The sequence below is a fragment of the Equus przewalskii genome, chromosome 31, assembly GCF_037783145.1.
Source record: "Equus przewalskii isolate Varuska chromosome 31, EquPr2, whole genome shotgun sequence".
NCBI classification, from domain to species: Eukaryota; Metazoa; Chordata; class Mammalia; order Perissodactyla; family Equidae; genus Equus; species Equus przewalskii.
In genome coordinates, this window is record NC_091861.1 from 14590895 (window position 1) to 14602961 (window position 12067).

Consider the following 12067-nt stretch of genomic DNA (forward strand, 5'->3'; position numbering starts at 1 on the left):
CTCATAATTTTCCTGAAGCCTACTGACCTCAAAAAACTGATACAAGGGTAATCACAGGGAGGAAATGGAAGCATTTCAATGCCTGGTGTATTGTGGAAAAGAGAGAAAAAAATGCCCTTAAACCGAATATTTGATTATCTAAGGCCATCCTCGTAAGCAAAATATTTTCCCTCCATTACACCTAATTATTTAATTGTTTACATTTACTAATGAAATGAAACAACACAAAATAAACAATTGTAAGGGGTTGTTTTTCAGCAAGTGCGTAATCATCAATCAACATGTACAGAAAGATTCTTAAAATTATGTGAAGCCGGTCTGTTTAAATAGAAAGGCATATTTTACCCCAATCAATGCATAAAAGTAAAATTCTCCATAACTGAGGCATGTCGCTTTGCTGTACAGCTCAGCTGTAATGATCCCCACACACTGCACTTGCACATCAATTATGATAATCATAATCACGGTCGTTAAGCTGAATGTTCATTATTATCAGGATGCTGGTGACAGCAGATTCAATCACCGGGTGCAATGGGCAAGCAGTCACAGGCCCACCCAAGTTTCTGCAGACAGCGATGTGCCACATTAAATCTATGATGTGTTCCACATCCCACTCCATTCCAAAAGCCGTAGACGGTAAAGGTCAACTTTATGTTCTGTGCAATATGCTTAGGTTCTCTAAATTAATTCTTTGGAGTACTAGATATTTTTATGCTTTGTAGCTTATAAAATTCTGTTTAGGACCAAAACGCACATGAAAATAACAAAAAAGGGCTGCTCTCCTATTGTAATTCACCTTTAATAAGGCATGTGAGGAAACGCTCTATCAACATGAACCATCTTAAAAGTCTCTTCCTGAATTTTCCAAACATAGGAGAACAGGAAATGGTTCTATGAAAATCAGTTGTTTAACATGCATATGAATACTCATTCTAATTCAGATACAGGCCTTAGATTATCATTTGTGCTTCAGTAAATATGAACATATGTGAATGTTTTGACAATCAAAAGAATATTTATAGTATACTGAATTTTTTATTGTCCAACTCTTTTAGACCTACCCGAATAGATTAAATTAATAGTTACTGACTGGTAGATACTGCTTATTTAATTTCATTTGTATTTTAAATATTGAGATCAGCACAATAAAGAATTTATAAATAGAAAGTATTTACCTGAACTTAAAAAGTTGGATGATTTAAGACAGACCTAGAATCTAACAATTTAACTTGGGGCATTTTACAAAGAGATTAAAGAAACATGAGTAAGTTATATATATGGACGTTATTTTATTATTGATTTCCATACTTTTAAGAAAAAATCTATGTATGTTATTTTTCATGATTGATTTTCATACTTTCAGGAAAATATGGTATTATTTGCTCTCAATTTGCTGACTTTGTGATGTCTTTGTATAGTGTTCTTCAGATCAATAGTATTAAAAATAAAACAAAAATATTAAATAACATTTGATATATTAATTGATATAATGTGAATGTGATTAGAGAAAGAGTATTTTATTAACATTTGATTCTCTAGACTGATATCCTTTAACACAATTGTGTAACAAATCATTTGAAAATTATACCCCCCATGCTTAAAGATGATAGAAGAAAAAGAAAATTCTCCATGTGGACAATCTTAAAAAATGATGGGAAAGGTGTAGAACAGGAACCAAATATACTTAATTGAGCTGTTTCTTGACTGAAATCAATCTATTGCATTCAACTAAATCTTGTGTGTATTTAAACGATTATAAGTAGTCCATCTTCCCATAGCAGAAGCATAAAACCATGTCAGCCTTTTCCTTCCTTAACATTTTGAACTCAACAAATCTAGTCTCCCTAAAACTATCCTTAATCCAGTAATAAGGAATAAGGTGTGGTCTCCAATCTCCATAATCAAGAAACTAAGTTTTATAAAAATAAAAATAAGATGATTTTAGCAACTTACACGGTACAAGTCTCATCCAAATCATTTAACATCAAATCAAAATATAAACTATTTTTATTAGTCGTAAGATTTTATGCATAAACAATAGAATGACTATTTCCACATTGTGCAGATATGAGCCACACAGAAGAATAATTCGTTTGTTTAATATGGTTATTCGAAGAGATCGAAAGATAGAAAGAACTAGGAAGGGAGGAAAGTAGGGAGGAATTTAAATTTGCATTTAATATTTTTCTACATGGCTTTGTGTAGGGTTAAGTGGATTAATGATTTAGTAAGATTTAAAGAATACCTACACTTTTCTCTCTTAATTTTCAAGAACAATTATTTGCTATAACTTTTTGTCTGTATACTTTCTAAAAGTATACAGAGACAGAGAACGACTCCTCCAAAAGAACAAAATAAATTATTTTTCTTTTTAGTGAGTATCCAAAAGTCCCTATGTTTCCATGAAGCTGCTTACTTCAGTCACATAAATGTGTATTCCTGGAACATGTCAGAATGTATGCAGTGAATGGGCTCTATAAGACCAACAAGAAGTGCTGTATTATTTTAGGAAAGAAGCTTTTACACAAAGATCTTTCTTACTCTGAAGTAGCTTACTGTCCTAGGTAAGTCACTTCTATTTCAAAGAAACAACACTTCCTTGAATTAAACAGAATGGCGAGAAGGCATACAAACAAAAAATGTGTATATGTCAAATAGAAAATGAGATGTAGGTCATATTACGCACATTTAAAATACAAAGTTAAATAAATAGTTTAAGAATCATATTTAGCCTATATTCTGAAAGGTTAAATACTAGGTAAAAAGAAATGCCTAGAATACTTTTACTGTAGATTTTTATGAACTAACATCATCACCAACATCTAGGTTCATCAATCAATGGACCAGATCCAACTGCTCGCTGTAAATATCCCCTATCCAATGGAATTATTATTTAGTGTTTTAGAAGGCCACTTTTTTTTTAACGATGACTTAGTAGCTGCAAAAGAAAAAGGCACTTTCTGAAGTATCCACGTTACTCTCCAGCATGACTTACCCTTGGTAATTCTATATTTACAATGTCCTTAAAAAAAAAGATTTTTTCTTATAGTTTGGTAAAGTAAAAAAAGATCTCATTTTTCTTAAGGGTCTGACGTGATTCTTCCTCTTGAACAATGAGAATCCCTCTACAACTTGTCTTTTCCTCTTCATCTTTGTCATTCACAAGCTGAAATTCCTAAGCCATTTACACCATAGTAACAATTCCCTTTTTTGTGTGTGAGTATAGGCATTCTTCTTGTCTAAGATCATTTCCGCTTATTTTTATTTCTGGAATATGACCTTTATTGTATTTGCCTTTTAGTAAGGTGCCTTAAATTCTTTTGGAAGGAGAGTGTGTGTAAATGAATAAATCCTCATTGACAGAATATTAATAGAACCAACAGGTTTGGTAGGACATGGAACTCATGGCCCAACCCCTTGCCAGAAAATCACTTACTACTTCATTTTACCTATGCCATTTTGCTATAAATAAGCTATAGTTTCTAACTGCTGGAGAGTAGGTTAAACACAGAGTAAGAACTTTCCTTTTCACCTCCTATAGTATAAGACATCTTGGTGTTTCCCCAATTCGGAAATTTTTATGAGTGCTAACAAATATTATTTTGGAATCAGATAAGAAATATTCGTTTTCTTCTTTTCTATATCATATATATATATATATATATGATATCACATATATCTCTATCTCTTTCTATCGATCTACAAAACTATCTACTATCTATCTATCTATGTACACACAGAGATTGAGAGAAAGCAAGCAAGCGCTGATCTTGACACCTGAGTATTGGCTTAACTCCATTCTGTGGCCACACATTCAAGCCTTGACCCTGGTTGACTCTGCCAAAGCTAATGATCCATGTCATTGATCACAGGGTGGCTGAACTATAAAACATAAGAATACAACACTAAAAAAAACCCTTAAAACAAATCTCTTACTGACAAAAGTCAGCAGCACCATCTTTGCATAAAATGGCTATAAATAGTTTTGTAACCATAAAGGTATTAATTGCAATGAGAATATTTATATTTGCTGTAATCACATATTTTTGGCCTTTTAAAAAGAATTAAGATTTTTTAAAATGTTGCATCAACTCACCTTGGGACAGATCCATTTCTTGGGATTTTCATCTCTGAAACGCTGACATCCATAAGAATTGGGACCATACTTGCTTGAAGAATGCATTGATGGGACGTATTTTTCATTTTTATGGTAGGAAGAAAATGGCAAAAACCTGAAAGAATATTTAGATGATATTCTTAATTTGATTTCCAGAGACATTTGATTTTTAAAAATCAGAATTTAGGGAAGTAGAAAAGTATAGTGAAAATGACACACGGCTTGGAATCAGAATGCCTGGATTCCACTTCAGCCTCTGCCACCGAAGATCTCTGTTGCTAACTTCTATGGCTTTTCATTTCCTATTCTGTAAACAGAGATCCTCAAACATTCTTCACAGAATTTCTGTGAGTCTCAAATATTTCGTAAATATAGACAATGCTAAATAATAAATTTATTAAATAATGGTGCCAAATAATTCAAAATTCATCACGTAAGTAAAACTGTTCTTAATTTTAAAATGATATCCCCAAATGAAAAGGATGGCCAATATACGTAATTCTCAGTGAAATGGGTTTTCTTCAAATCTTAACTCATCCAAATAATGGAGGCGTTTTTGGTAGAGGTTGTAAATAGTGGAAGTTTTGAGTCAACCAGACCTGTATTCACTCTTACTTTTGTCCTTGCTAGCTGTGTTCTCTCATGCAAGTTGCTTGACCTCCGGAAGATTTTACTTCGTATAAGGTTGTTCTAAGGAATGAATAATTTAATATATGCAAAGCTTAACATGGAGGCTGAAAAGAGCAAGTGTCCAGTAAATAATGGGGGTGCTGAAAGTAGAAGTTAAAATAGAAGTAGCTTGTTGCTGTAGCTCTCATCATCATTATCATCATCATTGTTACTTTTAAGTGTTATTATGGTCAAGATAAAAGACCAAACTTTGAAAACCCATATAAACTCTCCCAGAACAGCTAAGATTGTGATATGCTTGTAGCATAACCTGGTGAACTGTTAAAACCCCTCACCAAACCCTCTGAAATAAAAGTAAAGGAATAAAAAAAGTTATAAACCCACAAGAAGAAAGAGGACAAAAGAGGAGAAACAGCAGATGAAAATACCAACAAATTTTTGGCAGATGAAAGCAGATAGAAAATTCAAAAACTGAAGTCTAAGTGCCAGAAGAGGGAGAGGCCAAAGAGAATTAAGGCAATCTGTCCCGCAGAACCCTGGAAAAGCTCAGGAACAGAAGCTTCAGTAGAGGGTGAAAGTGAGGGATGGACACAGATTAAAAGTCTACGCAAGGAGGAATCAGATCCCCAGGTTCCTTGCCCAGTCCATGCATCCATAAGAAGAGGCTATTCTCAGAAAACTACACCAGAGAGCGCTGGGCTCAGGGAAAGCAGGCACAGCAGAAGGCCAGAATGAGGCACCAAATGGAATATATAGATTTTAATTCAAAATCTACCCATCGAACTCTTCCCTTGCTCATCTCTAAGTGAGCTGGCTGTTGGATTTACATACTTCAGAAGACTAATGCATCTTCTCAAAAGAAACGACTTCAAATATCAACACTTGGGGATTTCTTAATTAAAATGTCACATTGTCATGCAACAAAGTCTATCAGTCAAAAAACCACTCTCTCACACAAATACAGTTACTAATATCATTTTTAGAGTCTCTTTTTCAATATGAATTTAAGAATGGATTACCAGTTGGGGAAACTGCCAACGTTAAAGAAAGACACAAATCCAAACATGAAAGATATAGGAAACAGATCTAATGCAGAAAATAGGAGGAAACTTCAGAAATTTTTAATTAATATAATCAATGGAAATACAGTATCAATGAAATTAGAGGTAGATGCTGTTTTAAATAAAGGGAACCTTTCAAGAAAAAGACCAAGCTCTGCAAAATAAAAAATATTTGTAGCAAAATTAAATATTCTGAAATTCAGACTTTGAAAAAATAAAGTTGAGGTTCAACAAATTTATTGAGCCTTTACCATATGCCAATATTTTTGCATACATTATCTCTTTTCTTTTTTTTTTTTTTGAGGAAGATTAGCCCCGAGCTAACATCTGCCACCAATCCTCCTCTTTTTGCTGAGGAAGACTAGCCCTGAGCTAACATCCGTGCCCATCTTCCTCTACTTTATATGTGGGATGCCTGCCACAGCATGGCTTGACAACCGGTGTCATGTCCACACCCAGAATCTGAACCCATGAACCCTGGGCCACCAAAGCAGAACGTCAGAACTTAACTGCTGCGCCACCGGCCCAGCCCCCATTATCTCATTTAATTAAGATGAGAAGGGTTTTTTTTTTTAATCTCAATTCAATTGAAAATTTGTGTTTCTTGCCATTACATTCACAAATTTGTTTAAAAAATAATAAGCTGAAGATAAGCAGTATTTCATCAATTTTCAAAACTCTCTACAATTTCTTTTTAATGTCTATTAATAAACTCCTTTTTAATATATTTCCTAAGAAAACATTCTCTAATACTATCTAAAATAAAAACAAATAAACAGAACACAGAGCTTTGAATTACACAAAATTACACAAGCATGTATGACATATGCTCCTGGGAGAAGAGCTCTCACAGAAGACAGATTATGGTCCTTCCTGTGCTAATTTGCACATGGGATGGACATCACACACACAAAAATTAATGTGGCCCCAATGTCCCTGAGTATACAAAGGAGGTGCTGTGAGCGGCTGCTGCATTTCCAGTTTTTATCACTTCTGAATTGCATTTTAATAGTACATTTTTCTTTTGTGTCTGAACGCAATTTGCTTTCTCAAGGGAATGGATGGCTGAGAAGACAATGCTGAAAGACTAGGTATCTCCTTGTACATGAATTAATTTTCATTTAGCCATAATGTTTCATAAAAGCAACATGTATGCATCTTCTTAAGTGTATGTATGTATGTGCATATATATTTTTTCAAAAATATTTAGATGTTTTATAACGTTCAAATATATATCTTCAAATTAGGAAGTAATTATTTAATTCTCAAATGGGGTTTGCTCTATAAAAGTACAAATATCTATGAAAACCCTAAAAATAAATTCGGTTTATAATCAAACTTACAGATAATAATCAATTGCTTTTAAAAATGTTATTTTTACCTGTTTTAAATATTTAGTCAGATATACTTTATGCTTGCAGGGAGTACTTTTCAATTCACTGAATACCATATTAAAGAAGACACGAGTTGCCCTCTTATTTTTTACAATCTCATCAAAGATACAGATCTGGCAGAAATTCTTCTTCTTAAATACAATATGGAGATATAGTCACATATACAAGCAAGTCATTACCTGAATGTCTGGGCAGTGAGAGAAAAATTTGTAGAGGTTTCAGGAAGCAAAAATTTTAAATAGTCAGCTTCAGGGAAAATGAGTCCATTGCAAATGTATCATGAAGTCTTTACACTTTGAGTATTAATATACTTAATATTATTTTCCACATAAGAAGACTAATGAATTACACTTATTTTTTTCCTTATAACTCTCATTTTTCCCCCTTCTTTATAGTTCTAGTATTGTCACTCATAATTCTAGGTTTTCCTACAACCCATTTATTTCACTGCAGGATAATTCAAATCTACAAATTATGAACTCCTATTGCCTATTGATTCAAGCCTATATTCTTCAGCCCAGCTGTCAGGCTTTTTAAAATGGACTGGGTCTGTTCAGTCTCCTACCACTCTTTCCATTGATGCCATTCTCCTGTCTGTCTTTCTGTCTGTCTTTCCATCCTACCTCTGCCTTCATCCGTGCTCCTCTTCCTGAAATGCTGACCCATATACTTCTCATCTTTCAAAATCCAGCTTAACACCCAGCTTTCCTAAGCAACCTAATTGTCCCACTCCAGCTTACATGGATTTCTCTATGTCAACATCATTCGTTAAGCAAACATTAAATGAAATGCTTTTATATACTAAGCACTTTGAAAAACACCGGGATGTAATGATGGAAGATGCAGTATACTTCAAAGGTATTCATCTTACAGTAGAGAGTGGAGAATGAGACAACACAGTAGGACGTATTAAGTTTGGGGATGATATACACACAAGAGTCAATTAAGGTGCAAAGGAAGGTTTATGTTTGTATATGCATATGTGTTTGTAATATGCATATGTATATGCACACAGCGTGGGGAGTTATTGGCAGAGTTTGGGGGGTGGGGCCTGAAAAAGTTATCGCCCCAGACCTTATAAGCCAGAGCGGAGGATTGAAGAACTAGTAGAGTTAGTCAAGTTTAAGAAGCTGGTGCAGGCTAGTTTAGACAGAAGAAACAACATATACAAAATAGGCAGGTGAGTTGGAGCATAAAAAGGAATGCTGAAGGAACTGAAAGGGGTTCAACATAGCTAGAAAATTGGGTTCTTTATGAAAGAAAGAGAACAGATCATGAACATTATGGTGGAGAGAATTGTTCAAGGAGAAAATGTAGAGTAATATACCACAGAATACTTTTCTTTATTTTTACATATACAAATTTTGACTGCCTGAGAAGGTAGTTATTCCAAGCCACAATGGATTCTGGCTTAGGTAAATCATCTTAAAATGCACGTGGTGGTAACAATTTATAGATATCAAGATACATGCTTATGGAATTGGTCTCCAACACCAAATATATTCTAGATCAGTCTTTCTCCGTTAAAGGGCTCCTAGTGAAATGTATGCATTAAGCACAAAGCAGGAAAAAGGGACACTTTATTACCAGTTAGGAATTTGGTTCCAGGCTGCAATAAATGTTCCAATGGGCTATGCAAGAGCATCCAAATAAGTCTTTTTGCCTAGGATAAAGGCAGAAGAAACACCCAACCAGAGCAAGTTTGTTCCAAAATTGATAGCAGTTTGTGTAAGCCAACACTTTCTAAGGTAGGAACTAGTCTTTGACTTGACCTCAGAGTCTTGACAGCTAGCAAAAGCAGACATATGACAACGTAGAAGTACCTCCAGGGAGAAGAGCCTTACTCTCTAACCATTGGTCAAAGAATGGAAAAGGAGGGACAGGCTCGGATTCTCCCCAGTGGGAGCAAATCCTGAGAGGTCAAGAGAAACTGGAGAGAAGGAAACCTCACTGGAACATGGCCCCATGTGGGACGGATCACCACAGCACTCCTCCTCCTGGAGTTGATGGGGTAGAACGGATGGGAGGGAAAAAGAGAGGGCAGGGGAGGCAAAGAGAGCCTGAAGCTTCCCCTAGAGGCAGCTCCTTACAATACTGAGATGGGTACTGACTGCTCAGCCTGTATCAGATAAGGAAACTGTAGGTAGATAATAAACGCTGGATGACTTGATTCATAGTTAATTCAACCCACCAGATATGCCTTAAATAACTGCGTTCAACACATCATACTTAGACACTACGGGTATAAAAAGGTGAATGAGCAGATGCCTCCCCTAAGACCCTTAAAATCTAAAAAAGGAAAAAGACGAGTCACTATAATAATATAAAGGGGGGAAAAAGGAAAGCTTCATGATAGAGGTAAAACAAAGAGTATGAGAACAGAGAGCACTGGGGACAAGATCTAACCTGAGCTGGGTTAGACTTCACTAGACGGATGGGGAAATGGAGGAAGAGGACACAAGTAAGGGCCCAGTATGATTAGATGATAAGACGAAAAAGTTTGGGACACACCTGTGGGGTCTGATAATTATGTAGCTAATTTGCTGGAAAACAGGAAGAATGGTCTTCATAAGGTGCTTATACTGGCTCCCATCAGGACAGGCTAAGCTTAAGCAGTCTTCTCATCTTACTTAACATCTCGAGGGAATCTTATCCCGGTTACATTCTCCTTTCTCACAGATGCTACTGCCAAACTCTGTGGCCATCACTTGGGCCCTAAGCTGATGCTCTCCGTGAGGAGCAGACCTGACCACAGCATTACTTAGGGTAATACTACTGGGGATCAAGGAAGGATGGCTCATTGTCACATTCATTTCTGCAAACTGTGTTGCTAAATCACATGCCTTGTGATCCTTTGATACCAAGACTTACTTGACATTTTCCACCTTTTATTGGAAGAGATTCTTTTCTTATTTATGAATTACTAAACAAATACAGGATTCTGACATACTAAGTGACTACCAATACATTCACTCTTTCATGTGGGGAAAGAAAACAAAAATAAATACATTTCCATCATTTCAGGTTGGGTCTAAAATGATTTAATCTTCTGATCATATTCTATGGTTGTGCCATAAGAAAACTGTTATAGCAGAAAATTGCTATAAACTGTTATAGCAGAAAACCATCATTGCTATAAGAAAAAATAATTGTCATGATTCCCACTCTGTTTAGTACATGGATAAAACTAATTAATTTTCAAAGAGATTCTTTGGCCATTTATTCCCTTGGCAGTGCATGGTTAAGACACAATAGCATCTTAGAATCACTCTTAAGATAGTTAGAGGTAAACTACTACTTGAACAATTGAGTTCAATTACTCAAATATTAGAGACAGTAAAGTTCATAAGACCTTATTTGCTATGCTATCATCTCATTACATTACATTTTCTTTTCTATAAAGTGTAGGACATTATACAGCATTAATAAAGATCTTCGTCCAGGAGCAGCCCCTCTCACGCCAACCATTGACAACAGTAGTGGGACAGACACTCCCTAATGGGGACACCGGAGTGGGTGCTAGGATTCCTCCCAGGATCTTTGCTCAAAAGGTAAAACTAAAATATTTGCAAAAGGAGAAGCAAGGGTTAAGAGCTTTCTAATGTTCAAAATAGAATAGTCATTTAATTGGAGGTAAAGAAAGAATAGGAGGGAAAAAGCCCACTATGGGCCAATTATGAGAAGAGAGTTCCCTCTGGCCTACAAAACTTAATCTGACAAGCAAAGACATCTCGGTATAAAAGTTTGGCAAGAGCTGATGAAAGGATTAAAGGAGTAAATATGAACCAAGCAAGTTGATTTAACCTAATAAACCAACCAACAAACAACAAATAATTTTTGTGTCATCATAAAAATACACCCACTCAAAAGTTATTCTATTAGACTTTAATATTTTAATCATTATTATAATATAGAAAATAGTAAATGAATTAGACGTCATCTGTGGATGAAGGGAGCTTTCACTGAGATTTTAATGCAACCATAGCTATAAGTGTCTAATATATAAAATATTTTCTATGTAGAGTAGAGTTCATAGCAGAAATTTAAAACTCACAAAATGTTTAAGCAGCAGTATCAATAACAGCTCTCTGCCCCAGGGTGGACATAGAAATGTAATAGTTAAACATAAAGAATGCAAATGTCAAGACTATCTCTTTGACTAGACAGTGAGCTTATATTGCAAGCTTCTAAATTTAAATGGGAAGACATATCTTGCCCTCTTCCTCAGCTTTTTCTTACCTTAAGAGGAATAGAATTCCCTGGATACATTATTATTATTAACCATCTCAAGGCATGCAGACTCAGTAATTTCATTATATCTCTGCAACAACTTTCTGATAAATATTTTGCAGAGTTGACCTTACTTTTCTTTAGCTGGTTGCAAAAAACTTTTGAAAAAGTCTCTGCTAAAAGATACTAGTTTTAAATGCCCCAGCCAAATAACATTCCCACAGGCTCTTCTGTTAGGCCATTTACAACACTAAATGTTTTAAACTAACAACACTGCCAAAATGGCTAAAAATGATGAGCTCAGATATTTTAAGGACTTGCATAATTGATATAAAGAATATATAATTAAGGAGGAAAAGAAGGCTGTGGGAAATACTTGTACAAATCACTGTTAACAAGGTCTAAGAAAATATGCCGAAACTGACAAGAAAACACGCTAAGGAAAATCAAATGTTCTTTGCTGAGTTACATTCCAGAGCACCATATTCCACACTATGGGCTGTGGATAAAGGCATTCCATGGCCAACTCGACCTCAGATCTATGAACCAGGAGACTTCTGTCTACCTCATTCATTGCTCCATCACCAATGCCTAATACAGTGCCTGGCACATATTAGGCATGCAATAATATTTCT

The 12067-nt window shown here is 35.2% G+C and overlaps 1 protein-coding gene across 2 annotated transcripts in view; it reads right to left on the bottom strand.

The window, feature by feature from the left end:
* Positions 1-12067, bottom strand: part of SPATA17 (spermatogenesis associated 17) — a 197124-nt gene that overhangs the window by 48758 nt on the left and 136299 nt on the right. For both annotated transcript variants that reach the window (XM_008526701.2, XM_070602487.1), the window contains one exon: positions 4097-4232. In XM_008526701.2, the coding sequence (XP_008524923.2) occupies positions 4097-4232 (136 nt within the window). The remainder of the gene's footprint in view (positions 1-4096; positions 4233-12067) is intronic.